Source organism: Chelonia mydas, chromosome 5 (assembly GCF_015237465.2).
Source record: "Chelonia mydas isolate rCheMyd1 chromosome 5, rCheMyd1.pri.v2, whole genome shotgun sequence".
NCBI lineage: Eukaryota > Metazoa > Chordata > Testudines > Cheloniidae > Chelonia > Chelonia mydas.
In genome coordinates, this window is record NC_051245.2 from 59,785,755 (window position 1) to 59,813,067 (window position 27,313).

Sequence of the window (27,313 nt, forward strand, 5' to 3'; positions counted from 1 at the left end):
GCTAATGAGCTCCTTTAGGCTCAATTCATATAAAATATACACGGCTGCACAGCCTGCTGTGGCAGTTGGAGAAAGCAAGCTTAAAAAGGAGAGCGGGTCACAGGAAGGGGTGGCAACCAGGAGGAAAGGAGCTGCACCGCGCAAGGAGCTGAAAGGGAAACAGCTGCCACACTTCTGCTGCCCCAAGCCTTACCACAACCCCAAAAGACTTTAGAAAGAGGGAAAGGGCTTTGAAGCTGCCTGAGGGTGAGCCCTGAGAAAGGCTCTGCCTACTTTGCAGTGTTGCTGGCTAAAACTATCATATTAGGTTCTACGTCAGCAATTGATAGCATGTGGGATGATACTCCGCTCCCTTGACTTCAAGGAGGGGCTCTGGGCAAGTGCAGGGATCTCCTGCCATGCTGTCACTTGCAAGAGCAATGCCTCCAAGGGTATGTAAATGTAATTAGAGAATTTCATGAGTCCAAAAGTAAGGATTATAGACTTACAACTCAGTTACTGGATAAACAGTGCATTAGTTATGCTTTTAACAGTGAAACTGCACAGCTGGTAAAAGGTAACTTCAATACAAGCAGGACTTCATTTTTTGTTTTTTTGGACATCGTATAGAATTCAATTTTCACAGCCAATAAATATGATGCAAGTTCCGGTAATATTGCTATAATTTTGGGAGCACTACCAGTTGTTTGGTGCTGCCCAGTACACACCAAGACATGATTCCAATACCAAGGAGGTTATCACTTAAAATGCTAAAGCATCTCTATGACATGCAATAAAACAGCTTAAATAGTTAGAATGGCCTGAATGGATTTTAGATTAAATGATAGCTAATTGCTGCAAGGTTGCATAAAAGCCTTTGACTATAATTTAACTAAATATACTTATTTTTACACCAGGATTTCAGTCCATTTATGAAGCTCTCAACTCACTCCAACGAATACAGATGACAAAACTGAAACTAGAAAAAAAGAAATTCCAGAAAGACATTAAAAAAATACGATGCAAGGTAACTGAACTTCAGGAAGAGTGAAGCTTTTTCAGCATTTGCCATTGTTCTCTCAACTTAACAGGACTGTTGGCTTAAAGACTGAAACAAAGAAAACCTCATGTCTCCATAGCATGTTACTGCTCTGCTTAAATCATATTTTATAGTAGAACCTTCATGATCTAGTGCAACACTAAAGAAAATCAGTTTTGGTGATTTTTGTCTTGTTTTAATACATTGAAGCAAGGTCAGCGTGGCAAGAAAATAAAGATTAAGGACTGACATATTTTAAAGGGATATTTCACAAAACATTAGCTCTTATTTTGAGATTTTTAGGATCTACCTCTCCATTTAGTGCCCTGAAATTCTTAAGCATAACAAGCCCAGTTCTGGTCTAAATTATGCTGGTTTTACACTACTGCAACTAAAACCAAAATTAGGCCTAATAAATTCTCCCAGTACTGCTCTATGTACATACTTAAGTACATTAATATTCAATGGCAATTGAAGGAAGAATAGCAATCCTTGCTTCAGTCTCTCTAGAATATAGCAGAACATTTAGTGCAGTGTAATTTGGGTTCGAGATAAAGAGAAGTTGAGTCATTCAATGCAGCTAAGGAAACTGGCGCAAGTGATCGATCAAAAGGCAAGATGATTTTTGCATTATCAGAAATATGGTATCTATTTCCAAGCTGCATTTCTGGTTCCTGGAAAGAAGGTGATGGTTATACCTAGCTTCTTGATCATTAAAGTGGGTAAAATAAAATCTTAAACACCTTTTTATCTGCTTCAACTTTAAAAAAGGAAACAACCCTGAAATAAGTTTACCTGGTAATTCAGGTTCCAGGATTCTGAGGCACTAGTACACACTAAATTTCAGTCCACTGACATCGGAGACAATTTTGCCAGGGTGGGAGAGGGAAAATGACCACGATGCAATTGTGGTAGATACTCTGTACTACAACTGATAAATTCATTGTCTCTGAGCCTCTCTCCAGCAAATCAAATGGGATAAACTCAGATAATCCTAGTGGCTCTGGTTTTCCATGTTTGTCTAGGACAGCACACAGGGAAAAGTTCCTCAGGCAGGGGCCCTGCATAGCCTCTTTAACAGCATGGTTGATGAATGGGCCTCAGTACAGATAACAGGAGAATCCAATTCAGTAACAAATATACTCTTCTTGCTGCAAGGAAACCTTCCTTTTCTATGGTATATGCAAAAAACTAGAACCACAACAGGAAATGGTGTAAAGACAAATAGTGACCAATGTCAAATGCATTCCTTCTGTGTTTCAATTTTGGTAAGTTCGACTCACATTGGGCCTTGCAGGTAGCACTCTTATGAGACAGGTGTCTGCACTTAACACTGTTTGCTGCTCCCATCTTGGCAACCCTTTAAGATCACATCACTCTGTGTCACACATATTCAGGGAATAGCAGAAAATCTATAGTGCCACCTGCAATCCTAATATACTTCTACAGACCCTTACCCAGCTGTCTTCTGAACTCATCCTATAGGGCTCACATTATTCCCTGCCTATGAAGGTGACACTACTAGGTGCCATAACATTCCTTGTATAAGCCATGAAGTTATGGCAAAATATAGGGCCACTGAGGAATTTATTCCAAAGTAGCACAGTATGCCTCAGATGTTTGGATGGATCCAGAGCATCCTACAGAGCGCCTAAACCTGACACAAGGGGACGACCACAGCTGCAGGTGTGCAGACTGGCTGGTGAAGGCTCCTTTTCCCCTCTATGCCCTCCTTTGGACAAGATTACTCTTGCCTTCATGCTACAGCACAAAGTATTGATTTGCATGATTACATTGCAAGTTTGAGACATTTAGAATTAAAATTTCATGTGAAATAAACATGCTAGATGAGCTTCAGTATTGCTATTGCTGATTGGGCAGTTTTTGTGCAAAAAGACATGATCAAAAGCTTCTAGCCTTCTTTTCCGCATGATGCAATTTATACTCCTCTTCACATCCAGCCAAAGGTTCCTGGCTGGTCGCAGCTTTTTCTCATTGGCTGGCTTTGTGGAAGGCATATTAGTCTGGCCAGATGGCAAGGCAGATAACAGAATTCAAGGCCCAATCTTGGAAGTTCACATCCAAGAAAAATGTAGGACTGGGCCTTATGCTTTTTTTAAAAAAAGAAAGAGTTTGGTCTAAAATGTTATTTACATAGCATTAAGCCAAAAGAGAGATTCCAAAGCTATAGGCAGCTCAGAGTACTTTGAAGTGTCAGATAACCATAACCCTATTTGCAGGACAGGTGGAGTTATTTGTTACTATTGTTTTTTGCCAATCAAAACTGTTTGCGTTGGTTATAAGGCTGTTCCTATCCTTCACAAATGCTTTGCTTTCATTTAAACTCTATGGAATACCTAAATATATTAGATCAGTGTGCTGGTCATGTTTTGTGATTTAATTATGTGTGAAACAATGCTTTAATAAGAAAATCCTATTTGGTGAAAGGATTATTGAGGGGGGGTATGCTTTCCACCTCTAAGTAGGAGATTCACAGAGACAGCATATACAGATTTTTTTTTTAAAATTCTCATTAACTGATTTTATTTCATGTGTATATAAGGGACTTTAAGTATCATGGATGATATCCTGGCTCCATTGAAGTCAATGGGAGTTTTGTCTTTGACATCACCAGTGCCAGAATTTCACCCTATTTCTGCTTTAAAAGAAGGCAGTATGCACCACTAGATGGCAAACCTGCCTAGGAATGAGTGGACCTGTTTTTCATTCCCATCTCTACCACTGACCTTGGCTAAGTCACTTCATCACTATGGCTGTTTCCCCATCTGTAAAATTTGTAAAGGTCTTCAAGATCTACAGAAGAATGAATTGCTAAAACCTGTCCCACCCTCAGCAAACCTGGAATTCTTTTGCACAGGCCACAGACATTTTGCATACCTTTACACCTGGAGGCTGCACACGTGCTTTGTCTTCTATTTCTTAGATTTCATTAATTTAAATTAGAGCCTTCCCTTAACAGTTTGCACATTATCTTCACTACCTACACCTTGCTTTCTTTCTTCAACGTGTATAATAAATTGCTTTGGGCTATAAAATTATCTTGTCAGAAATATCAACTAATAGTTTCTTCTAATTCGAAGGAGACAGCATTGTTAGTTTGAAAGTAACTTTTGTTGTCTGATGAAATGCTAAGCACCATAGCATGCGTTGCATAGTTTTAATACATAAAGAACATCTACAATTGAGAGTTAGATGACTTATTCAGAGTGTTGGTGTAGTCATGTTGGTCCCATGACATGAGGTAGACAGGTAGGTGAGGTAGTACCTCTTATTGGACCAACTTCTGTTGGTGAAAGAGACAAGCTTTTGAGTTACACAGAGCTCTTCTTCAGGTCTGGGAATGGTACTCAGTGTCACAGCTAAATACAAGGTGGAGCAGACTGTTCTCTGGAGACCCTGGTTTTGTCTTATTACAACAATCTGAACCCACTAACCCTCCTTTGTCCTATGATTGCAGAGGTGTTGCAAGAGATGGTTCAAGATGAAGTAGGCAATTAACGTGTGTTAACTCCTTATGCTTAATCTGTTCCACCTTCTATTTAGCTGTGATATGGAGTACATTTCCCAGACCAGAAAAACAATGCAGCTCAAAAGTTTGTCTCTCACCAACAAAAGTTGGTCCAATAACAGTTATTACTGAAGTTATATATTTGATAATTAAGACTGATGACAGACTGGAGACATTCATTCTCCTATTCCCCCACCCTGACATTAGAATACACATGGTCTTTAGATTTACTGGCTGAGTGAAGTAAGGTCTAACATTCAACACAGAAGCATTTCTCTGTCTGTTTGCCTGTAATGTGATAAAACTGAAAGGAAGGGAAAGGTAGAGCCTCTCAGGAGTCTGGTTAGCAGAGCCAGCAGCTCCAACAACCTCTAGAATTATCTATAGATCAAAAAAGTGGTTGAGGGCAGACCTTTAAACACATTTCTGCATAACCTCCTAGGTCAACTCTGTTGATCCTCCCAATACAATTTGAAAGTGATGATGCTGAAAGAAAGCCGGATAGACAAAATAAGAACAGTGTATTGGCTGTGGGGGAAATAGGGGTGTACAGAGTCTCTGGTATGGGGACACAAACACTGACGGGAAGAATGGAGGACCATGTCATGAGGGCACACAGGGACTCTGGCATAGGGGCAGGTGCAAGGGCAATGGAGAGAGCCCCTGAAAATAGGGGTAGCATACAGAAAGCTTGTGGGTGAGAAAAAATGGAGGAATAGAAGGAGCACATTAGGCCACAATGCCCTAGTCAGAGTAATTATTAAAATCCTAAATCTGCTGATGTATGAGGTGATGAGATCATCCTACAGGATTATTGCTAAAATGACAACTGATATGAACCACAAAGGCATGGAATTTACAACATTGTGGGTTTAAAAAAAAAATCCAAACGAGTGGGCAGAAACAGGATGGTGGCTAGTGATAGTGTAACACTACATGATGTACGCAAGCAAGTTTAAGAGTCGGATCCCTAGTCAGTCCCTGTGGAGTTTGAGCCAAGAACCAAAGACTGCAAAAGGAGAGTGGGACCCTAGAGAGAGAAGCAATTACTCTCCCCTTCCCTCCCCCCCGAGCTACATTCAGTCCACATTAACTATCTGACCAATCACCTTAAGGAAAATGTCTTACATGGCGGATTGTGGGAGAAGGAAATAGTAGAAGACCCTTGCCATTCCTCCCTTGAGTAATTTAAGAGCAACAGGCCAGCCAACCTGTTCAAACTTGAAAATTAACACATATTTAAATATACGTGCTGCATATAGTAAGTTCCTAATTGTTTGCAACAAAACACTCAGACTAGATTCATTGCATTTTATTTTAATTGCAAGTACGTACAGGGCAGAATTGCATCATGTGTCAAGAATTATCATCATGATTAATCCAAATAAGCAGTCAACAGCAGGGTTACCAAAAAATCATAAATACAAATTGCCATACACATTTATAAATATATCCATGGACCGGATCATTGTGCAAAATCTCAGTTTTACTTATTTATATTTTCCTTGACCAGAGTATGTTGTAGAAATCTGGTTCCTCCTGTCTGCAACCTAATCAGTTACAGTGTTACATTTTTTTGCTTCCCACCACTGTATGTGGATTTGCAAATGTATTTGAATTATGACTGTAATATAATGAACATTATAGAAAGCTTAGATTTCTGCAAGTTACAACAGTTGGGAATAACTTAAAAAATATGAATTTGCATACTACTTTGACAACTTAAGGCTTTGTTTGAAAAAGTAGAAACTTGTTCTGCTTTGCACCACTGCAAGTGCAAAATGATAAGCAGTGTCCATGTGAGGAGCAGGGACATCTGCTGTAAACTCCAACAGAAAAAAAAATGGATTCTCCATTGCAGCAGCATAACATAAATGTACCAGTGAGGAAAAATACACGTTAAATGAACTTGAGTTTTGTTTAAGTAAAGGAAAAACAGGTTGATGGCAGTGTCCATCTTAAAAAAATATTTTAAAAGCAATTTGTTTTTGTCTAACAAAAAAATGATTTTCACTTAAAAAAAAGTATTTGCTGGCAGGTGGTGTGAATTAGGTTTCATGAATTTCCTCTGACTTTTTCCTTCTGGTTGGCCACTGAAAGAAGTCCATGCTAGGCAGATGCTGATAATTTCTTGTCTAGTTCCAGAGATCTAATATCTCCATTAGCTTTGGCATTCGCTACAAGTGCCTGTGGGAAAATTAAAAAAAAAGAAAAAGAAAAGAAGTTATTTGAGATACCCAAATATTTGATTCTCTCCTATTCAGCTCCCCAAGAAACCTAAGCAACCCAAATATCCAGACATAAATGGGATATTTCAGTATTATGCAATAGTTTGCTTAATGCCTTAAAAACTAAATTGCAACCACTGCAATGCAAGACATCATTTGTTGCTTGGGGCGGAGGTCAGTTTTCCAACTAAGTGATTCACTTACAGGAGGGAAGATACTGAAGATATGAGACCAACTAGGTCATATGGCCTGTCAATGCAGGGTTGCTCCCTGCAGGATCCTTACTGGTATTTGGTAGGTCTGACTTTATATATGATCCATGTGATGGAGCCCTCTCACCTCCTACTTATATAACATTGTCAGGAGGTTTTTCCTGACAGTTTAGGGTTTCCCATTCTGAATTTAATTCTATGACTCCTACTTGAGGCCTTTGTACTATTCAAAAAGAGCTCTCCAGCTTAGTGTTTTTACAGATGTTCATAGGTTCTGCTTGGCACTTTCTCACTCCCTGTGGTCACTTAGCCAAACTCAATTTTTCTTGAAGAAAATCCCTCCTGATCCATACACTAGACATTTTTATGACTCCTCTTTGAACTCTCAGTCGGACTCTCGCTAATAGTGATTGCTCAAAATGGAGTGCAATGAATCCACACCAGAATCATACTGAGAACTCTATATTGCCAACTCTTTTTTAGCTGGAGTCCCATAATGCATGTCTAAGCATGGAACTCAGAAGAATTTTGCCCTAGATGTGATCTAAAAATGTAATGCATTTTGGAGCAGGAACTTTCAACACCATTCCCTTAAAATTCACAGTTAAATATCTTGCTTCTGATATTACAGTCAAAATATGAAGGTTTAGAGAACAGTTCACATGCTATTTTGGATGTGCTGGCGGCATTCACGTTTACTCTTTACACTTGTTTTAGCAACATTCAATAGTAATTAAAACAAATCTCCCCCCCCCCCCCCCCAACTCCTCATTCTGTCTTGACCTATGTCTGCATCTGTGTTGGGGCTGACAGTCTAAGAAGCATTTAAATAAATTATCGTGTAACCTCAATTTTTTACTGTAAGATCTCAGTCTTAAACAAGATGGAAGTGCACAATTGGCCAGCATCCAGTCTCAGTCACAATTAGGTATGCTGACTCTGCCTGACAGTCATAGTGCAGCTTTGATTTGAAGCACTGGCTCCACACAAAGCTGGAATTATATTATGCTTTTGCTTCCCAAATCCTGGAAGGATTCCATAACACCCCATAAATATTTCTATAAATGGGGACTAGCATAGAAAGCTAGTCAACATGATTGGTATTTGCATACATCTGTATAGATATAGACTGACTCTTACATCTATTAATTCATAATCATCTTTGGCATATAAATGTCTTAGGAGGTACCAGCGTGCAACTGATACTATGGTTTCTGGATACCCAGGCTGATATACCACTCTTTCCAACATTCGACGAGTCTCCCTAGGAACAAAAATAAAATTTAATACCGAGTAATCTCTAGAAATTTGTTGCATTTAACAATTTTCTTCTTTTGTACAACTAATGCTATCCTGGCAAGAGTCAGAATTATTTTTAAACTGTATTGATTAAACCAAATTGTCCTCTTAGCTAAAATTCGTACGAGCAATCAAGTGTCTTGCAGCTGATGACAACAGTTGATAGCAATATCACCAATTTTTCTTACGTCTACTTCCCTTCTCCCAATTGTGGGTCCAGCACTGCCTCTCAATGTCCACAACGTACATAATGATGCATAGTTAAGTTTATTTCCACTTAGGACAATAACTACCCTGAGAGCAATCCTCTACAAGTACACCTGGAAATGTAAACTCTTCTGCTACAAGTAGTAACCCAAAAAATTATTTGTGCATCATGCTGCCCATAAATTCAATAATTTGGGCAGCATGACCCTGTTGAAATCCTAAAAGGCATTTGCTCTTGTTTTATATCAATAATATAAACCTTTAAAGGTGTCACAGCTGCTTTTAGGGAAGCAGTTACTAGAACACTCGTCCTGTGACCAGCAAAAAGGTTTTTAGTAAAGTGTATTTGTATAACCAGTGTATATTCACACAAGTATTATAGTCCATCTTTAGCGTGAAACAACTGTTCAATAGCTTGCAACAACATTATTCAATTTTATGGCAAGTGAAAAGTCAGCAAAGTGACATCCAAGGGGAAATTCAGGTAAGTAGAATATGGTTACTCAACTTAGAATTTAGCTAGTTCACTGGTACCAGCAATCCTATTTTTGCAAATATGTGCCATGGAAAAAAAGGGGCCAGAAACTTGTTTTGAATCTCACTTGAGACTAGATGGAATGAGACTGCCCCACTGCTACCATCCCACTCAACCAATACTCATCAGATCTTTTTTGCAAAAAAGTTTAAATATATTTAGTTTATATGTTTTTAAAAAGCTTAGCCAAAAGCTGTAGCTGTCTTTAACACCACAAAAAACTCCAACTATAAATACTACTGCTTTGGTTCCCTGCTTTCAACTGGTTTCTCAGCTTTTAAAGTTGAACGAAGGCATACCACCTGCACTCAAGTTCACCAGACATTATAATACTGTGTACCCCACAAAAACAAAGAACACATACCTCGCCCCCATTTTGCGATTGTACTGTAGCAGCGCTTGCAGAAGAACAGCCAGTGGGCAGAACGAAAGTTTCAAGGCTTCAGTTGTTGCCTCCTGAACCAAGGATGGCCAATGATCATTTGAAATGTTAGCCTATCAGCAAGATGACAGCAAGAAAACTTTAATAACTATGTTACTAGCCAAAATGTTTCACTGGGTACAAGATATTTGTTTGCAGACATACCATCTGCACATGATTAGCCTTTAATTCTGCAAGTTTGCTAGTTCTTAAACTTTCCTGTTTGTTAACTTAGATTTCTAAGTCTCAGGGTATAACAGGGCTGGAAAGCCAGAACTGCATTATTTCAGCACTCCTATAGGTGCCTTGCAAAATTCTACTTGGCCATTCATCTGCAGAGTTGTTTTTAACAGGAAAGTAAAACAACATTACTTTATTATATTAAGGATGAGCAAAATTTATGACTCTGTACATCAGATGAAAGCTTGCAAGGCTACACTGGAGAGATGAATTTATCCACATTGGCCCCTCACAAGTACACAAAGTCGAAAGAGAAAATCATAAGTTAAACAGCAACTCTAAATTTATGTTAATTTAGTGGAGCCACTATTCAGCAATTCATGTTTGCCAAGTCCACTGAATTAGATTACTGGAGAGACTAATATATTTGGTAAAATTTTTGCATGACAAAAATACAATAAAATATAGATGTTTATATGAAGTGCACAGGTTTTCACTAGGAAACATAACAAGAAACAGATTATTCAAGACTGTAAGAGACCGCAATTATGCTACTGACATCTACGTGAAATAATTAAAGACAACAAAATGTGCCAGAATTTGCCCCAGAGTGGGTGCAATTTAAGTGGGTTCAGCTATGCTAAAGATAAAGCTGAGAGCAAACAAACCTATGTAATAGAAACCTGTCTTGTAAAGTGCTCTGGTTGTGCCAAGAGAATGTGGGTAGCGAAAGTTTTGTTAAAAAAGCTGATCTATTTGCTTCAAAAGAATTTAAATCAGCTATGAAGACTGATCAGTATAAAATACACTATAGAAAAAACAGTCTTAATTATGTCATACTCTAATCTTGTGCAAAATAGTCTGAAACAAGAGAAGGGGTGGTTGGATGTGGCAGGGGTCCCGGGGGGGGCCGTCAGGAAGGAGACCGAGGGTTGGATGGAGCAGGAGTCCTGGGGGGGCTGTCAGGGAGCAAGAAGCGGGGGTGTGGGGGAGCGGGGAGTCGGATAGGAGGCGGGGGGCTGGGCCATGCCTGGCTGTTTGGGGAGGTACAGCCTCCCCTAACTGGCCCTCCATACAATTTCAGAAACCTGTTGCGGCCCTCAGGCCAAAAAGTTTGCCCACCCCTGTTTTAGGGGGAGAGGTTAGAATGACTCTCCTTAGGCTGTAAGCTCTTCAAGGCAAAGACAATCAATGGGTTTGTACAGCAAACTGCACAATTGTTCGCCAAACCTGACTGAAACCTGTAGGCATGAGTGCAATAAAAATGAAAATAAATTAAAAAAAAAAAAAAAAAAACAGTGAATGCAACTCATACAAATGTCACATGTTCAGTGAAGTAGGTCTTGAAAGTGGAAGTTATACTACAGTCAGTTTCTAATAATCTAGTATTAGAAAATAAAGCTTAATGGTTTTAGTTGATTATTCCATATATTTTTCCTTTAGACAAAATATTCCTGGAGAGAAGTTTAAGAACAATCAATAGTCTTTTAAAATTAGAGTATATTAGGTTTATTCCCATCCATGTTAGCATGAAATGAAAATACCATTTCTGCTAACTATTGAGGAGTAATTCACAAGAGAGAACAAAAGTCTTACAGTTTCCCACAGTTTATGGGAGGACTTCATCTGGGAGATTACCAAAAGACAGCTAACAGCAGATGGCTTACATTTTAAATTAATTCATTTTATCATAATAGTTGTGGTTATCTTACCACACAGATTTCCAGTGCAAGCATAGCTAGCCTGAGCAAACTTGATAACTTCCCGTTCCAGCTGCCCTGCTGGGATGCCAATTGTAGACTCTTTCTGTAACACATCTCTGCTGCGACCATCATTCTTTGAGACTGGTACACTTTTGCCAGCCACTGAAAATAGAGAACCATTATGTTTGGTACTGCTCGTTAAAACACATCATTCAGGTATTTTTGACTATGTAAATTTAAGTTTTCCAAATTTCATGAATATATTAGGTTGATCTTTACACACAATTAGTCGTAGGTCATTTTACAGGTGAACACCTGCTTGAGGGAAGGAGTGTGCAAATTTCCATGCCAGTGTAGCTATAGTACTAAAGGAAAGAGGGCTGCTATTTCACAACAGAGGTCTCTTACTAGACACTGCCAATCATTTTGTAGTTTTGTGAATCTGGACATGAACTAGGAGGTAGCCAAACTCATTTTCCACTGGGGACCTCCTAAGCTATCTTTTGGGAAATGGAGCACGCCACCTAGCACTAGATTGCCAACAACAGTTCTATTAGGATGCTGGAAAGCTGTTCAGACAAGTTAGAAAGTTTCTGCCCTTGAACAAGATGTATTTCCTATCTCATGCTACTGTATGTGAGGAAGTAAAAATATTTAATCTTACAGCTTGAACTCAGTTGAAAATATGTAGTTATCCTTTTTGCCAGACAACACCCTGAACTTCTGCAGATAGAAGGTTCCTTTTAGAGGAGCTACAGATGGGACTGGAATTAGGTGAGTCCGACTAACCTAGTGTTCTCATCCTTCTGCTTGCTCCATCAGCAAAGCAGAGTGAACTCCTCTTACAGAGAGGTTGGCAAGGGACTATAACTGAGGCTTATTTTGTACTGACATGAAAATGTATTGGTGCAAAAGAAATCAGGAGTTTGTAAATTGTTGCATATATACCCTAGACGTTCCAACATCAGCAAGTCATGCTTGTACAGAAAGCTCTCCGTTAGGTCACAAAGCAGCCATGAAACAATGAAAGGATCTAGACAACTAATCTTTTAATCTAAAACCTTCCCTAGATGATCCCTCTCCCCTGGTCCTCGGCTACTGGCTTTATGACTCTCGGAGTCAGAGCAGGGGTACAATTCAAAGCACTTTCCAAAGGATTCCTTTTAGAGAGTTGCCTCTATATTTATGCTTGTGGGATTATTGCATTCATCATTAAGCAGTAGAACTGCCTTAAAGCAGTGTCCATTGGGGCAGAGAGGCAGCAACCAGTACCCTTTCTTCTCCCTAACTGCAGAGTCCTGATGTTACCTAGAACTGAGGAAGGGTAATATGAATGCACAGAGGTGACTCTTGAGGAATGATTACTCTCCTCATATTTTTCTGTGCAAAATGAATAGTACTAATAATGATATAATGAAAACATTCTTATATCAATAATATCATCAGGAGGAAGGGAAGGGTGGGGTTGCTTAAGAAAACAGTCCCTTTTTTGAAATACAGTATTGGCAACTTTAGTTAGATCTTCTCTTCCAGTAATAAGGAAAGGAAAGAAATTTTTTTTTGAAATGTGTCAGGGAATTGGGTTGTCTTGATGCCCTTGAACAAGGGGGAAGAGTTACTCACCTGTGCAGAGAGTGCAAACAGAAGGAAACACAGGGACAGCACATGTCCAGTTTTTTGTACACTGTTCAGGAACACGCCTTAGGGTTTTGAGGAATCATTTGTGTGTGCCTAGTAACATATGTTATAGTACATTAAGCTACAATGTTTTACTGGGGACCTGTGATGTGGAAGTCAAGATCGGCAAATATTCACAACATATGTTTACCTAATTAAGTAACACATAAATTTACACTTTTCCTGCCTTCATAAGGAGGACTATGTACTTTCAGTTCTCTAATAGAGATAATTATCTAGTACTCACATCTCACCAGCTGTTAGTGTGCAAGGAAGAGGAATGTTAACTCAGAATCCCTTCTTCTCAGATAATACACTGTAATAGGGATGTGTATTGAAACAGGAAGAAAGAGTCCACTTACATGCCACGCTGTTACTGAAGTGGAGTTGGACATGACAGTTTTATGAAGTTCCTCCAAGACAGTATCTGGAAGCTCTTTGTGTGACTGAAAAAGCTGTTTACACTGAACTTGTCTCAAGAGCAGGAACAGATCTGGGTGATCGGGGCAACTTTTTAAACTCTAAAACCAAAAACAGTTTTTATGAGTTAAATGCAAGAAGTTATTAGAAGACATATTTAAAAACCAAGAACATTCTTTTGAATACTTTTCATTTTGCACAGAAAAATGTGAGAGAAGAACTGCCCCCTCCTTATGATCCACTTGCAGCAGACTATTTCTGTGTATTAATCTCTCCTTTTCTGCACATCAGGAAGGTTGCTGAAATCATGGATTTGCACAAGTCCCATAGAGAATCTGTCCAAAGTCTTGCACCTGCCTCACACTTACAGGTGGGGTTGGAAGGCGGATATCTAATGTGGAGGGGAAGAACAAGGGATAGGAGTCTAATGAATCCATGGGGCCCAGAAGCCAGAGGAGAGAAGGAGTCTCAAAGCTAATGTAGAGACACAGGGCCACCATGTGGCTGGGACTGGCTGTAAGCATATATCCAGGGACTTGTGAGTTCTCAGGACAGCGTCCCCCATTTATTTTGTCTTGGGGGAAGGAGATGCCACACATGCAGACTTCCCCTTCTAGGAATGATTTCAGAATAAAACAGCAGCCATCACATGGTTCTAATACCTGCACTTTTCTTTACATTAGCAGTAAAGTCCCAAAACATTACTTACAGACTGGTTTTTCACTGTCCAAATCAGTACACATTTCAAAAACCTAGTTCAACCCAGATTCTTTTTAAAGGATATTTATTTGGAGCAAAAGATGTATATTGGGAATTAAGTGACTCTATACGTAACAATCGAAAACATTCCAAGCTATTCCAGAGGGTTAAAGAGGCAACAGTCTAGTAGATGGAATTTGGTCCCTAGTCAGAGACTGGTATTTTCAGCAGTTCTACCCTCAACAACTAAGGAATGGTCTCACATAGGTAAATGGTCTTGCCTAGCTCAGAAAAGAAAAACAGAAAAACTGATCTGCACTCCTCAGTCAGATTCTTTCGGCAGATCTTGAGGTGATTAGAGCTTTCAAGGACGTAGGGCCTACCTCTTAACTTCCTCCCAAGGAGAAGTGCTAGCCAGCCTAAAGTTACTAAGACATGAAACCATAGTAAGATTAACAAACATTTTAAAAAAATGAACTATAGAGATATTTCCCTTAGGGAAATATGTACAGACTAATTCTCTTGTTAACGTATTCCTGTACAGGCAGGTCAATGGATATGCTGACTAAAGGAAAACTGATAAGCAAGAGAATTTCTTCTCTTCAGAAGGTGACATGTCCACTGAACCTTACTCAAGGGCAGTAGCCAACAGTCTTAGAAGAGATTGTGGTGGCCAGAGAGAAGGTAATACATGAGCAAAGTAGGTTGACTGGGTCACCACAGCAACAGCAGCCTTCGTAAAAAAGCCACATTTGCTAAGAATTAGGTGTTTATTTTGGAATGTTTGGTGAATGGCTTATACACTAGATCTATGGGCTGCTTTGCAAATACTTCTGTGAAGGTGGCAGCCTTCTCAGTCCATTATGCACACATGCCACTTCAAAAAAGAAATTTAGTCTTCCTGATACTAGAAAATTAACATAAACCACAAACGCTTTCATAAGATATTTTCTGACTTTTCACCATTTACTTAAATTTTTCTTTAGCAATGCAAACACTTGTAATGATTCAGGTGATTCAGTCTGGGGTAGTTTAAATGGTACCTATCACTCTGGATTGCAGTCAAGACTCTGAAAATTGAGTGTGGGCTAGGAAGTGAATAATCAGTGTGACTGAGTACATAGCAAGTCATTCATCCTACAATACAGCCAACTGCATTTCCCTCTGGATAAAATGCCTTTGGAACTTTTGTAAGAATTTATTTTTTGCTGGCATAAGTGTGGAGGGACAAGAAGATAGATGGGATAAGATCAAGTTGAAGTAGGTTTTTTTGTGCTATAATGTACTGAACATGGCTGGTGAACAATTATTTAACTAATTAAATGGTCAGTACGTTTAAACTGAATTATAAAAACTACTGATAAAGCATAGTCTTTCCTTTACTAAAAGGTGAAAAAAAAGTCAGTTTATGCATTTGGGCTGTGCTCTGCTTGTAACAGACTGTTGCTCCTTTGCTGTTTATTACCATTGCATACGTAATACATAGGAATTAGTGCTCCACTCAAAGTCATGAAGCAGCAACTGCAGTGGTAGTAACCATACCTTTGTGCAGAGAGCCTCAGCTTCTGTAATTCTACCGGTCTCTTTTAAACCGGTAATAGCTTGACAAAGTGACCAGTCTTCAAGAGCCTGGATGTACTCAGCTGAGAGGTCCTTTTCTTTAGCTGTAAATGTAAACATGCATTTAAGAATGTATTGCTGGATATGCTCTAGTGCCCTGCCACATATCAGGCTTGAGTCATAGTAACTAAAGAAGACCTAGTGCATCTCATGATGATAGGTCAGACAGGCTAAGTGACCATACTCCCTGGTATTTTTATTACATACATACACACGCATGCACGCACACACACATGGCAAAACAGACTTAGAAAGCGAGCACAATTTTTATTTTGTTTTAAAGGTAGGTATCAACTTGTAGGGTTGATAAAATAAGTGAAGCAAGTCAATTTTTCAAAGTAATAAGAAAAAAGTCAGTCAAATGTTAGCCTTTAAAAAAAAAAAAAACCAAAAAACACATTAGCCCTTTTAGTAAGGGAGGCTATAGAGACAATGAACAAAGGCAAGCTATCCCAGATCAAAAACTTCTTTAGCATAAAGTACATAATGTATCAATTTATTGATTTAAATATCAGACCACTGTAGAAGTATTGAAAATAAGATGTTTTCAAGCCAGGACACCTGGGAGTTAAGATTCTGTAAATAATCTTAGTTCTGACCCTGTATCCTTTGTTTACCTACCAAGGATACTAGTATTCAGAAGTATTATAGTGAGAACTTAAGGAGCAATTTGTGAGTAATTATCAGCCTCTTTTCCATTTGTGAATTGTCCACAAAAGCTTATGATTTTCTCAAATGCATTACGTTTGCAGAAGTTTGGTAAATAATTTTGAACAACTTTTCGTCTATAAACAAAGCAGCTCATTCAGAGTGTTTGACTTTCAAAATATGAGTTGAGTTGGGTAGTGCTCCTTGGACACAATTTATATGGTTTTGTTTGTGTTCCAGGGTTGGATAAGTACCTCTCAGAATCAGATTTCTGCATAAAAAATTCTTTTTCAACAAATATTTTACTATTTACTCAACATTCACTCAATATTTTTCTTAGCAAAGTTGTTTGATAGAATATTCATAGAAAGCCAAAAAACAGCCATTTTTTAAAATTTGGAACGAATAGTCATAGAATATCTGCTCATATTACTGCACAACTATGCTATTTTTTAGACAGTGCTGTGAATTCTACACATGCTTCACTATGGTACTATGACTGTGGTACTCTAGTCTGGTACCTCTTCATAAAATGCCCACCAATGTCAGAGGTTTCATCAGGTACATTTCTGAAGGATGGGATCCAAGAGGCATATGGGGAGGAGGTAGAAAAGACTAGAACCTTCACTCTCTTTAGAGGCCCAAGGAGATGGGTTTTCTGGTTCCTAGCAGAATGGTAGTTGGGTTTACCTGGTATGGCTTCAGAAATCTGCTACTGCCTCAGTTTCTCCTTCCTCCCAGTTAAATCAGACTACATGCTGCAGGTGTTCTCACTAACTCTCCCCTTTTGAATTATGTTAATAAATCAGACTCCCAAAACTACCATCCAGTCTTTCCTGCTGGCTCACCATCCTTGGTGCAGGTTTTAGGCCTGTCTTGCTGAGCTTCTTCTCCTAGCAGGCCCTTGCTACCTGCATGTTTGTCTCCCAGGCCTACCTAGGAGCCTAGAGAGTTACTCAGCTTTGACCTCCTCACTAACCCTTTCCTGGATGTTCTTCCTGATTTTTGTAGGCTTGGAACGAAACACTCATTTCAAGGTCTGTACTCAGTGAATGATCACAGGCTGCCCTTATGTCTCCAAGCACACGCAGTACTTAGTCACATGCTCCCTGTCACGTGACCCTTGTATTCATTCTCTCTCCTTGGTAGATTAAGTCTGACATACGTGCAGCTGAGCCCCAGCCCTGTAAAGGGACTGTGACAATCCATATACATATTAGAAATAAGAAGCGAGTTGTTCGTACTCTTCACCATGAGCCAAAGTGATCTATCAGATAGGTAAGCTAGACATTTTCTCCTTAAGATTGTCATTATCTATTCATTATTTAACTCCAGTTAAACCAAAAATGTGTGTCTGGGAACATCCTAATTTATAAACAGGTTAAACACATGGCAATGCCTTTGATGACAAGCAATATAAGGCATTGTTTACTATTACGAAGATCAGTTGCTTGAGCGTCACTACCAGCCTGCATTTAACGAGTATAAGCGAGTTATGTTTTTCTAAGCAATTTTCTTTAGATTACTGTTGACGACTTTACAGGACAAACAAAAACAAAAACCCACAAAACCAGAAGTATTGATTTTTTTCCCTCTTAGAAAAGTATGAAAATTAAAAAGGTTTGTATAACTTACTTTTGGCTGAAACTGTGGCTACAAGTGTCATTTCTAGGTCTCTTCTCTTAGGCTGTGTGTTGTTCAAATAGACAACAGTATTTTCAGCATGGCAGGCACCCATTAGCACTGCCCACGTAGCAGGATCATCTGAAAACATTTTTTTAAAAATTGCCCATATATTCAATATTATCAGCATTCTATTTACAGGAGTCTTCAACTGATATACTATTTATCACAGCAGTCAAGGGATCCATAAAAAAATTATACAAGACAAAAATAGTTAGAATCAAGTAAAGAAATCAATGGGATCTTTGGTTGGGCGAGGGGCCTCAATAACTTCGGGAAAAAAAGACAGGGCATAAACCTCTGTCTTTGTAATCACTACAATTGTCAGACCTAATTCTGTTCTCAGACGCAAGGGAGCTAAATGAGAGTTGCACCTGTACGTTAAGTGACATTTAATGAATCCCTGAATTGTATTTCATTTTAGTTTTATAAGAAAGGACTAGAAAATAAAACTTGACAACTAAAGCACCAATTATAAAAATTACACCACCGCATTCACCTATACTCGCTAGTGCAGTATTATATTATGCGAGAGCATGTTTTGTGGGACTTTAGTAGAACTCAAGTCTGCTTTCATGTAGATATCACAGTAACTGGTGCTTTTGTAAGAATGATTATTTTTCCAAGTCTGATGGCTTGGTCATTTCTTTCACCATCAGAACACAGCTGATCATAAGCATCCCCCACTGGTGTTGGAGAGAGAACAGTTCATCAGTACTATGTAGTACTGCAATCCAGAACAAAAAGGGAGAACAGTGAAGTTAGGGTCCTAAAATGGCATGGGAGCATTAAGGAGGCAGGTTGTTAAATCTTTAATGAACATGAAATTAAAACAGATATTTATCATTTTATCTAAAATATTTAGAATGTGTTTATGCTAAGTCAGCTTGCAAGCACATAAATCTCAGACGCAAGGGGAAAAGGGGAGTAAAGATGCCGCACAGCAAGCTTCTCTACACCCCTTCACCAATGCACCTCAAACATGTCTTCACTCCAAAGAGGCAGTCTTGTAAAACGTTGGTCCACACAGTGTGAATTTTCAGTCCTTGGCAACAGGTGTGCTAATGGTAACTTTTTTTTTTTAATAAACTACAGCATGGGCACATGTCCACCAGGAATTGGACTGACAGCACCAGTCATTTTACTTATGACTCCAAACTGATCTGTGCTTAAACCAATGTCCTAAGGTAAACATTTCCCAATTTTTAATATAAACTGTGCAACTGAGATGATCCCAAATGTGTGCAAGACATGGATCTCTCTAGATAAGTTCTATTGTACATGAGAGATAAAGATGTAGGACAGCCGTAGGTTTATTTTCTGATGTAAGAAACTGATTAGGAGAACGTTAGAAGTACTCTATCAAAGAAACAAAATTTTTGCAGACTATGATTAACCCTTTAAAAGTGCCTTCTGTTTAACCTCTGTGAAACTATTTGATATCTTCAATTTTGCCCAGCATCCTTGTGTAAAATTAGTAACAATTAGTCCCACATTACTGAGGGGGAATGGAGGCACAGAGAAATTAAATAACCTACAGATTGTGAACTACAGTTTCGCAGAGCGGGGAAGAGATCCAAACCAGACTCAATCCTGCTGCAATCCTATGCACTAACCACAAGAATCTTTACTATAGTGAAATGAAAGCACTTGGGCCACTGCTAACCACTTAAGAACAGATTTCAAAGACCTGTTGCCAAAAATTGCATTCCTGCTTTCTGCCTGCACGAGCACAAATCTAGAATGTGTTTTTTTTCAAGCTACATGTTTACATCACTTTTTGACAAATGACACTTATTAAAAATGAATTTTTAAAAATAATTTTCCTTGAATAATTGAGGTACGTTAGGGAATCTCACTGATTTGGATAGTTAAATTAAACTGGACGTTCATTACAAAATATACACTACAGAAAACAGTCCAGCATTGGCAGAGGGAGATCTTTTCCGCCCCTGTTAGATTCTTTGATAAATTTGCTATAAGTAACAAGACATACAAGAACACATATCCTGGCATATCATGGTCATACCAAGAGCATTTCATTTAACATTGTATCTATCTTCCTATGCAAAAAATGCCATCTTTTCTTCCTCAGCTGTACTGAAGTAATTGTCCTATGCAATCTTGTGAAAAGGGTATTTTAAAAATGATTTTAATCATGTGGGATTGCGAGTTTCCAATATTTACTTTCTTTCATAAATGCAGGCTAGTCACCAGACACATAAATGGGAAGTCTTCATCTTAAGTATTAGGGTTTTAACATTCTGTTCAAGATCTGTACTTGTCCGAGATTTAATATCAAGCTATTTGAAAGTTTATTAGTGATAATATATGCATTAGGGATGACATGGAAAATGGTTTTCATTTTAAATAGAAGTTTTATCTAGGCCTTGGGGAAATACTTAACTATAAAATATTTTAAATATCATTAGAAACTTGCAAAGCTCTAGCAGAATTTTTTTTAAAAGCAAATTCTATATTTAGCTAAATATTAAATAAATTTTATTCTACTGGAAAGTATTTGACTTTGAAGAGGAATTTTCAAAATGTATGTTTTAGTAAATGTATTGCTCAAGAGAAATGCTAAATTAAAAGCCTGGAATTCTGTGCTCAGCAGGAGCATGAAAAAGTATGGCCAGTAACATTACAAGTTTCACCTACTCTTAATTGTCTAAGCCCTGCAAAGGCGGACCTTTAGGAGCGAGAAATTAGTTCAGGTCTCTATGACCCAATCCATCTTCAGCCTCTGCAGAGGCCACCAATAAGGTGGTCATCTATTGTGATAATTTCACATAGACCAAACACATTCATATGAAAACTACTTGCAATCCTTGCCAATAAGGGAAGCACTGAATATGCACATTATTTCTAATCCTGTACTTCGCAAGTACTCCATTCTGTGTAGATTACTGATTCAGACAAAGGCTGAAATATGCCTAAACAGGAAATACAAGGTGTTTGGGGAGCAGGGAGAGAAAGCAATACAAGTAATTTTGCAAACTCCCTGCTCAGTTGTTTTAAGAAGTGAAGTTGCATCCAACATTTTAATAGGATTTATATTTCACTGTAAATACAGAAAAGAGCTAATGGCTTACTGTGCAACGTAAGTTATATTCTGGAAAGTGACTAAAATGACATTGTAGAGTTCCATTTTTGTTGGATCAATAGCTAAAAAAACCACGTTTCTCAGTTTACACATAGGATAAAAGTCCTAACTCCAAAATTCCTTAGCTGTTAGCCCTGCAAACTTCCCCTGAAATTGGAAAGTCGAGCTTTTATTTCTGAATCATGCATGACCACTAGTGATAAGTATTCTACAGACAGAACTTATAGTTTTATTGATGAGTAAGCACAAAATAAAGCAGTCAGATATGTTGATGGGCTCAGTAGAAAAAATACTTTATAGATTCTAAGATCAGAAGGGACCACTGTGATCCTCTAGGCCAGGGGTTCTCAACCTTTTTCCTTTCTGAGCCCCCACCCCCGCTATAAAAATTCCACGGCCCATCTGTGCCATGACAACTGGTTTTCTGCATAAAAGCCAGAGCCAGCTTTAGGGGGTAGCAAGCAGGGCAATTGCCCAGGGCCCCACACAACAGGAGGCCCTGTGAAGCCAAAGCTCAGGACTCCAGGCCGGGGGGGGACGGGGGGGGACCCGTGGGCATAGGCATAGTTTTACTTCTATTTTGGGGTGACAAGGGCTGGCAGGGCTCAAGCCAGCTCCGCACAGCAGCGTCGAGGGAGAGACCGCCACCCTCCACCCCGACTCACTCAGGAGGCCACCCCGCCTGTCTGGGCTGTGGCAGGAACACAAACCAAAAATATAACTCAAAGGGGGGACTCCGTTCAAAAAGTTGGAAAACCGCTCAGGTGCAGGAAGGGAGTAGCTAGGGGCTGTGTGAAGTGAGGGGGGTAGCTCAGGGGGTAGCTAGGGGCTGTGTGCAGGCAGGGAAGTAGCTTAGGGTGCAGGCAGGGGGTAGCTAGGGGCTGTGTTCCCAGCGCAGGTCCCAGCTTCATTGGGGGAGAAGGTGCGCTGGGGCCGCCGGCTTCAGCCCTGCACCGCTCCCAGCTGGGATGGGGTGGGAACCGCCGGCTTCAGCCCCATGCCACTCCCAGCTTCAGCACTGGGGCTTAGGACACTGGGTTTGAGCCATGGGGCTCTGTAGCCCCCCTGAAAGGGCTCACGGACCCCCCAGGGGGCCACAGACCCCTGGTTGAGAACCGCTGCTCTAGTCTGACCTCCGGTACAACACAGGCCATAGAACTTCCTCCAAATAATTCCTAGAGCATATACTGAGCTGGATTCTATGATATCTTTTACATAGAGTGCTTGAGAAGTTGTGTGTACTAGCAGCAACATCACTGAGTCCCAGAGAACCCTTTTAGATTAGGCTACATGTTAAGTGTTATTACAAAGAAGGGAATGTTTTAAAACGCTCCAGAGAATATAGTTTCCTTTGCTTCATAATGATGGAATTTTGTATACTTAAAACTGTGCACTTATTGCAGTGTTTCCAAACACTACTCAGAGGTTATGGCATAATATTTTCCTTTTGTCCAACACTTGTGAAGAACCTGCTTCTCCCTGAACATCACTGTATATTCTGCAATCCCAGAACAGCTCCACATTTTCAACAAATGTTTACCTCTGTCCCATACAAATCCAGTGTTCCCACTTCAGTTACTGTATTAAGGTTGCAAACTCAGGCACTCAAAAGTTAAGAAATGCCAGAATCAAGCAAGCCTTGGCAACCTTAATTCAGCCCCCTTCTGTATGTGCATTATAATACAGTAATTACATAGGACCCCTGCCTCATTCAGTGTACAGAGTGGACTGGTGCTCACTTAATGAGCAGCTATTCAACGTTGTGTTTTCTCTTCACGGTGCAACATGTGGGCCCCATGCCACACACTAAACAACACGTATAACTTCCTAGGTTTTTATTTTTAAACCAAACTTTAAAAACTAATTCCATCAAGTAGCACTGTATCAACAACCACATGGTTCATCAGTAGGGGTGGAACCTTAAGATCCACTGCACAGACTTCTTAAGTTAGTAGAAGTAGTAAGTTATCCTCTGTGGACCAGCATTGGGGGAGAGGAGGGCAGGGGGCCAGCGACACAAACTTTGCCAGTGCGTTTCACAGATATTGCTATGGGCAGAGGAATAGTGCAACTCAGGAATTCTATATTATATTCCAGGCTTTGGAGGGGAGTGTGCTCTAGAGGTCAAACTTTCAGGGCTTGCCCTTCTGCCCTGTTCCCCTCCATCCTGATCTCTGTACCGTACGGTCTCTTCCCTACCCCTAACTCCTTGTCCAATCTCGTTCTACTTGCCTATCCAATCCCAGCCTCCGCTCTTCACGGTTAACCATCCTGCTTCCACTCTCAGTATCTCTGCCTGCTCTCCTTTGTACCCAGTCTCAGACTACTTGCCACAATCTTCTCCTTTCCCTCCCACCTGGTCGCCTCTGCATTCAAATTAGATTGCTTCTTCCTCCGGGCTGCCAAGGTGTCAGCAGGGAGATCACAGGAGGGAGAGACACTCTACTCTCAGTTCCAGTGCCCATACTAGAGCAGTCTAGCTTTGCCCTTGTAGTCCTGAGCTGAAGGTAGCATACTAAGTTGCTCTGTGGGGATGGTGCCCGCAAAGACCAGTCAGCACTAGAGGCTCAAACATGCTCAGAGAGGATGAAATCTTTCTTGATTTTAGAAGCTAAAATGTCCATAATCTCTATGAGAGAGTACAAACTGGGTTTATTCTAGGTTTTATAATTTGACTGAATTTGGGCCATTTTTCATAGGGATGGCAAAAAGACACACCAATCACACAAAGGCCACTACCCTGCCAAATTACAAGTCCTGGACTTCAAAGCACAAGGTGCTCACTTTGTTGAAAGAAAGGATCACCAGAATTTTTTTTTTTAAATGGGAAAAATGTATTTTCTCTTAATCCCATTCTCAGAAACAGCTGAACTGTTCTGGCTGAAATTTTCCAAACTAAAATTCAGCCTACAGGCAGATACTCACTATGGAAAATTTAAGACAAATGGGTAAAATTTTGACAAGTCATAAGTACCTGAAAACAGAGTCTTATGAGAAGCATTGGGCAAAAAAAGTTAACAGGCACCAGTATGAGACCCGCCTATACAATTATTTGCATTATTATAGTGCCTACAAATCCAGGTCATGGACCAGAGTTGCATTGGGACAGTGTCTAATACCCCAGGGAGATCTCCATTTACGTATATGACAAGATATAACAGATGGATACAGACAGACAACAAAACAATAAGACAATATTGGTCAGCATGACAGGCAATGGTCTCAGCACACCAGCAGCCTACACTGTTAAAGTTTTTGTAGGCATCATAGAAAAGGAGATTTTTGGGAAGGGATGAAGGAGAACAATGAATAAATACTGGAAAATGAAACAAAGCTCCAGAAAGTGTCAAATTATCCTGTATCTGAGAAAGTGATAAAAAAAGTTTATTTTTATGCATTATGTTAATGCATACCACAGCATTAACACTGTAGAAGAAATTTAACATTTTGGTATTTGACTTCTGAGTGCTTGATTTCACAGTCTCAACATTAGTTTTGCATTTACTATAATAACAAAGATTGCAATTTGCTAATAGGACAGCTGCTTGTAGCATTAACCAACATTCAGTAAATTAATACAGTATTTGCAATCCAAAAACTCTAAAAAAATCATGAATAGATCTTTCCAGGTCAGTGCAGCAGGTTATAATTCATTGAGCGTCCGAATTTTGAGACTGGTGTGTGAAACCACCACCACCACCAATCTCTTCTCCTGTTGGGAGATTAAATAATTTCCAGTGTTGTTAGAGTGAGCCTCAACTTCAGCATTTAACTATCCCTTGATGTATTCAAACAGTCCCTGGAAAGCTAGTTCTATTTTACTTGATCAAAGGCCTCTCCCCGAAATATTACTGGAATCCTAACAAATAGAAGTTTAAAATAAAAATTGCAGCATGAATGTTTGTGATAGAGTAATGATCACCTGGAAAAAGATGTACTGCCCTTTGGATATCCTTCAGTGCATTGTTTTTCTCATCTTCAGCTGAATGACATCCCACCGCCAACTGATTAACTGCAGTATGCAGCAGGGCTTTCTATACATGAAGAATAAGCAACATTAGCGTGCTTCAATATTACTTTATAAAAAGCCAAAACGTGTTCACTTTAGGATTATTTACTGAATTAAAAAGTCTGAAGCGAAAAACAAACCTTTCCATGGTTTAAATCAAGTATATGAGCAACATTTCCTGCCACAGCTCCACCCTAAAAGATAAATATTGAACAGATTACATCACTATTGTTTAATGCTGGGGTTTTACGAGGGATGTTGAAATGACAGGATCATGCTTCTGATCTTGACCTTGATGAGCAATATGAACTAATTTTACATTCAAGTATTTTCTCTTCCAAGCTGATGCATAGTGTTTTTATTTATTTTAAGGGGAGCATCACTGCTTTTGTTAAAGCATACATACAAAGAAGGCAGTTTGCAGGCAACTTGTCAGAAATGCAATTGTGAATGCAATCATAATAGTTGTTCTTGTTAATTAGTGCACAATAGCATATTAAAAAATTGTAATTACTGAACTCTACTCAAATATATGTTGCTTAACACATGGTCAAAGCTTAATACAGGATAACTGCAACACACTTACCTTTGCATTATGTGGCGTATACAGAGGAACAAGTCGAGACAGAAGAGACCAAAGAGCAGGATCATCTGGGTTACTACAGAAGAGAGTAAGGATATTCAGATTTGCATTTCCTATAGAGGTGTACTTAGCCATGTGAATCCTGCTTGTCACATCTCTGGATAGGCATCTACTTTCATACCCGCTACTATAATCAACGCTTACATCTGTAATCTTCTTAAAAGAAGTTATGCAAACAGCTTCCATGGTTAGTGACTTAAAGTGAACAGACATATACGATTATAGATTAGATAGACTGTATTCTCCCTAATGTATCACTGTCGTCAAAAAACAGGGACATGTTATTAAAGATCAGAAATCTGCTCTGGGATAAGGAAATTTAAGATAATCTGGAAAGAGAGAAGAGTAGGATAACTGTCTGAAACATTTGAGAGGTGACAGTACAAGTTGGTAGTTGTTAATGGCATAACCAAGAGCAACAGCTTGAAACTTAACCCCTCCCCCCCCACACATTTAAAATTAAATCAAAAAAACATTTAGTTAATGGACTCAACTGCCTAAGAAACCATTTAATATTACATTAGATAAAATCTGAGGGATCATTGCAGAGAAGAACCTGTTACAGTGCAGACCTTTCCCAGCTTTAATCGGTAAGTTTCTACTGAACAATCCAAAGAGTTGACAATGAGCACACAGAAGTTTATAGTACACATGCTGACCATAAGTAGATTTATAACTGTGTACCACAGTGTAATGTGTTCCTAAGAGTAAAACAATTTGATCCCATAAAAAGATATCATGACAGTATTTCAAAAATGCAAGAACAGAGGCAGCTTCTGCCATTTGACTTGATCTAAATGAATTACACTTTTCACTCTTAAGATACCAGAGTTTGTCTCTAGGTATGTTGTAAAAGTGTAGATATTTGCTTAGTAAGTCTTGTTCCAGCACTCACAAAGTTTAAAAAGGATAGTTTTGCATGGGAGGGTAAAAGTTTAATTGCCATTAATATACAAAAATGCAGACCACACACCTATGGACAGCTTTGGAAGCTTGCCTCTGCACTCCCACATTTCTACCTTGCAGCGCATACACAGCAGATGTAATAAGGCATCTCTCATAAATGTTATCCTTGCTTTTTGTGTGCTTCAGTAATTCTTTAAGTGCTGCTGTTGCAAGTGTAGCATCCTGCTTTGCCAGACCTAGGGTGCACAGAGCCTGCAGGCTTTCTGTAGTAGGTTCCTTTAATATAGAGCTATAAATACAATGGAAAACAGGTTATTATGTAATACAATACTAGCCTCAAGTATAGTTTGCAGGATTTGTCATCTTCTTCCACTTGTCATAGTGTTGTAAGTGCTGGTTAAACAACAAACAGCAATTTACTCACAAGATTCACTCCAAATTGAAACTACCTCTTCAGAGCAACAAAACATCCTCTTTAGCTCACAGTATGTTTGAATTCCTAATCCAGCAATAATAATGTGGCGCACTGAATTAATACCCTCTCATGATAGGACTCTCAAACTCAGTCCT

The 27,313-nt window shown here is 39.3% G+C and overlaps 2 protein-coding genes across 10 annotated transcripts in view; one reads left to right on the forward strand and one right to left on the reverse strand.

Moving 5' to 3' along the window:
* Positions 1-1,201, forward strand: part of FAM81B (family with sequence similarity 81 member B) — a 59,304-nt gene extending 58,103 nt beyond the window's left edge. For all 3 annotated transcript variants that reach the window (XM_043546889.1, XM_043546890.1, XM_043546891.1), the window contains one exon: positions 897-1,201. In XM_043546889.1, coding sequence (XP_043402824.1) covers positions 897-1,030 — 134 coding nt within the window. In that variant the 3' untranslated portion in view covers positions 1,031-1,201. The remainder of the gene's footprint in view (positions 1-896) is intronic.
* A 4,643-nt stretch (positions 1,202-5,844) lies between these two features.
* Positions 5,845-27,313, reverse strand: part of TTC37 (tetratricopeptide repeat domain 37) — a 79,886-nt gene continuing 58,417 nt past the window's right edge. For all 7 annotated transcript variants that reach the window (XM_037903249.2, XM_037903252.2, XM_037903250.1 and 4 more), the window contains 11 exons: positions 26,811-27,032; positions 25,781-25,853; positions 25,335-25,388; positions 25,108-25,219; positions 18,032-18,160; positions 15,671-15,792; positions 13,372-13,530; positions 11,342-11,494; positions 9,393-9,523; positions 8,128-8,251; positions 5,845-6,734 (listed from right to left, as the gene is read on the reverse strand). In XM_037903249.2, coding sequence (XP_037759177.2) covers positions 6,657-6,734; positions 8,128-8,251; positions 9,393-9,523; positions 11,342-11,494; positions 13,372-13,530; positions 15,671-15,792; positions 18,032-18,160; positions 25,108-25,219; positions 25,335-25,388; positions 25,781-25,853; positions 26,811-27,032 — 1,357 coding nt within the window. In that variant the 3' untranslated portion in view covers positions 5,845-6,656. The remainder of the gene's footprint in view (positions 6,735-8,127; positions 8,252-9,392; positions 9,524-11,341; positions 11,495-13,371; positions 13,531-15,670; positions 15,793-18,031; positions 18,161-25,107; positions 25,220-25,334; positions 25,389-25,780; positions 25,854-26,810; positions 27,033-27,313) is intronic.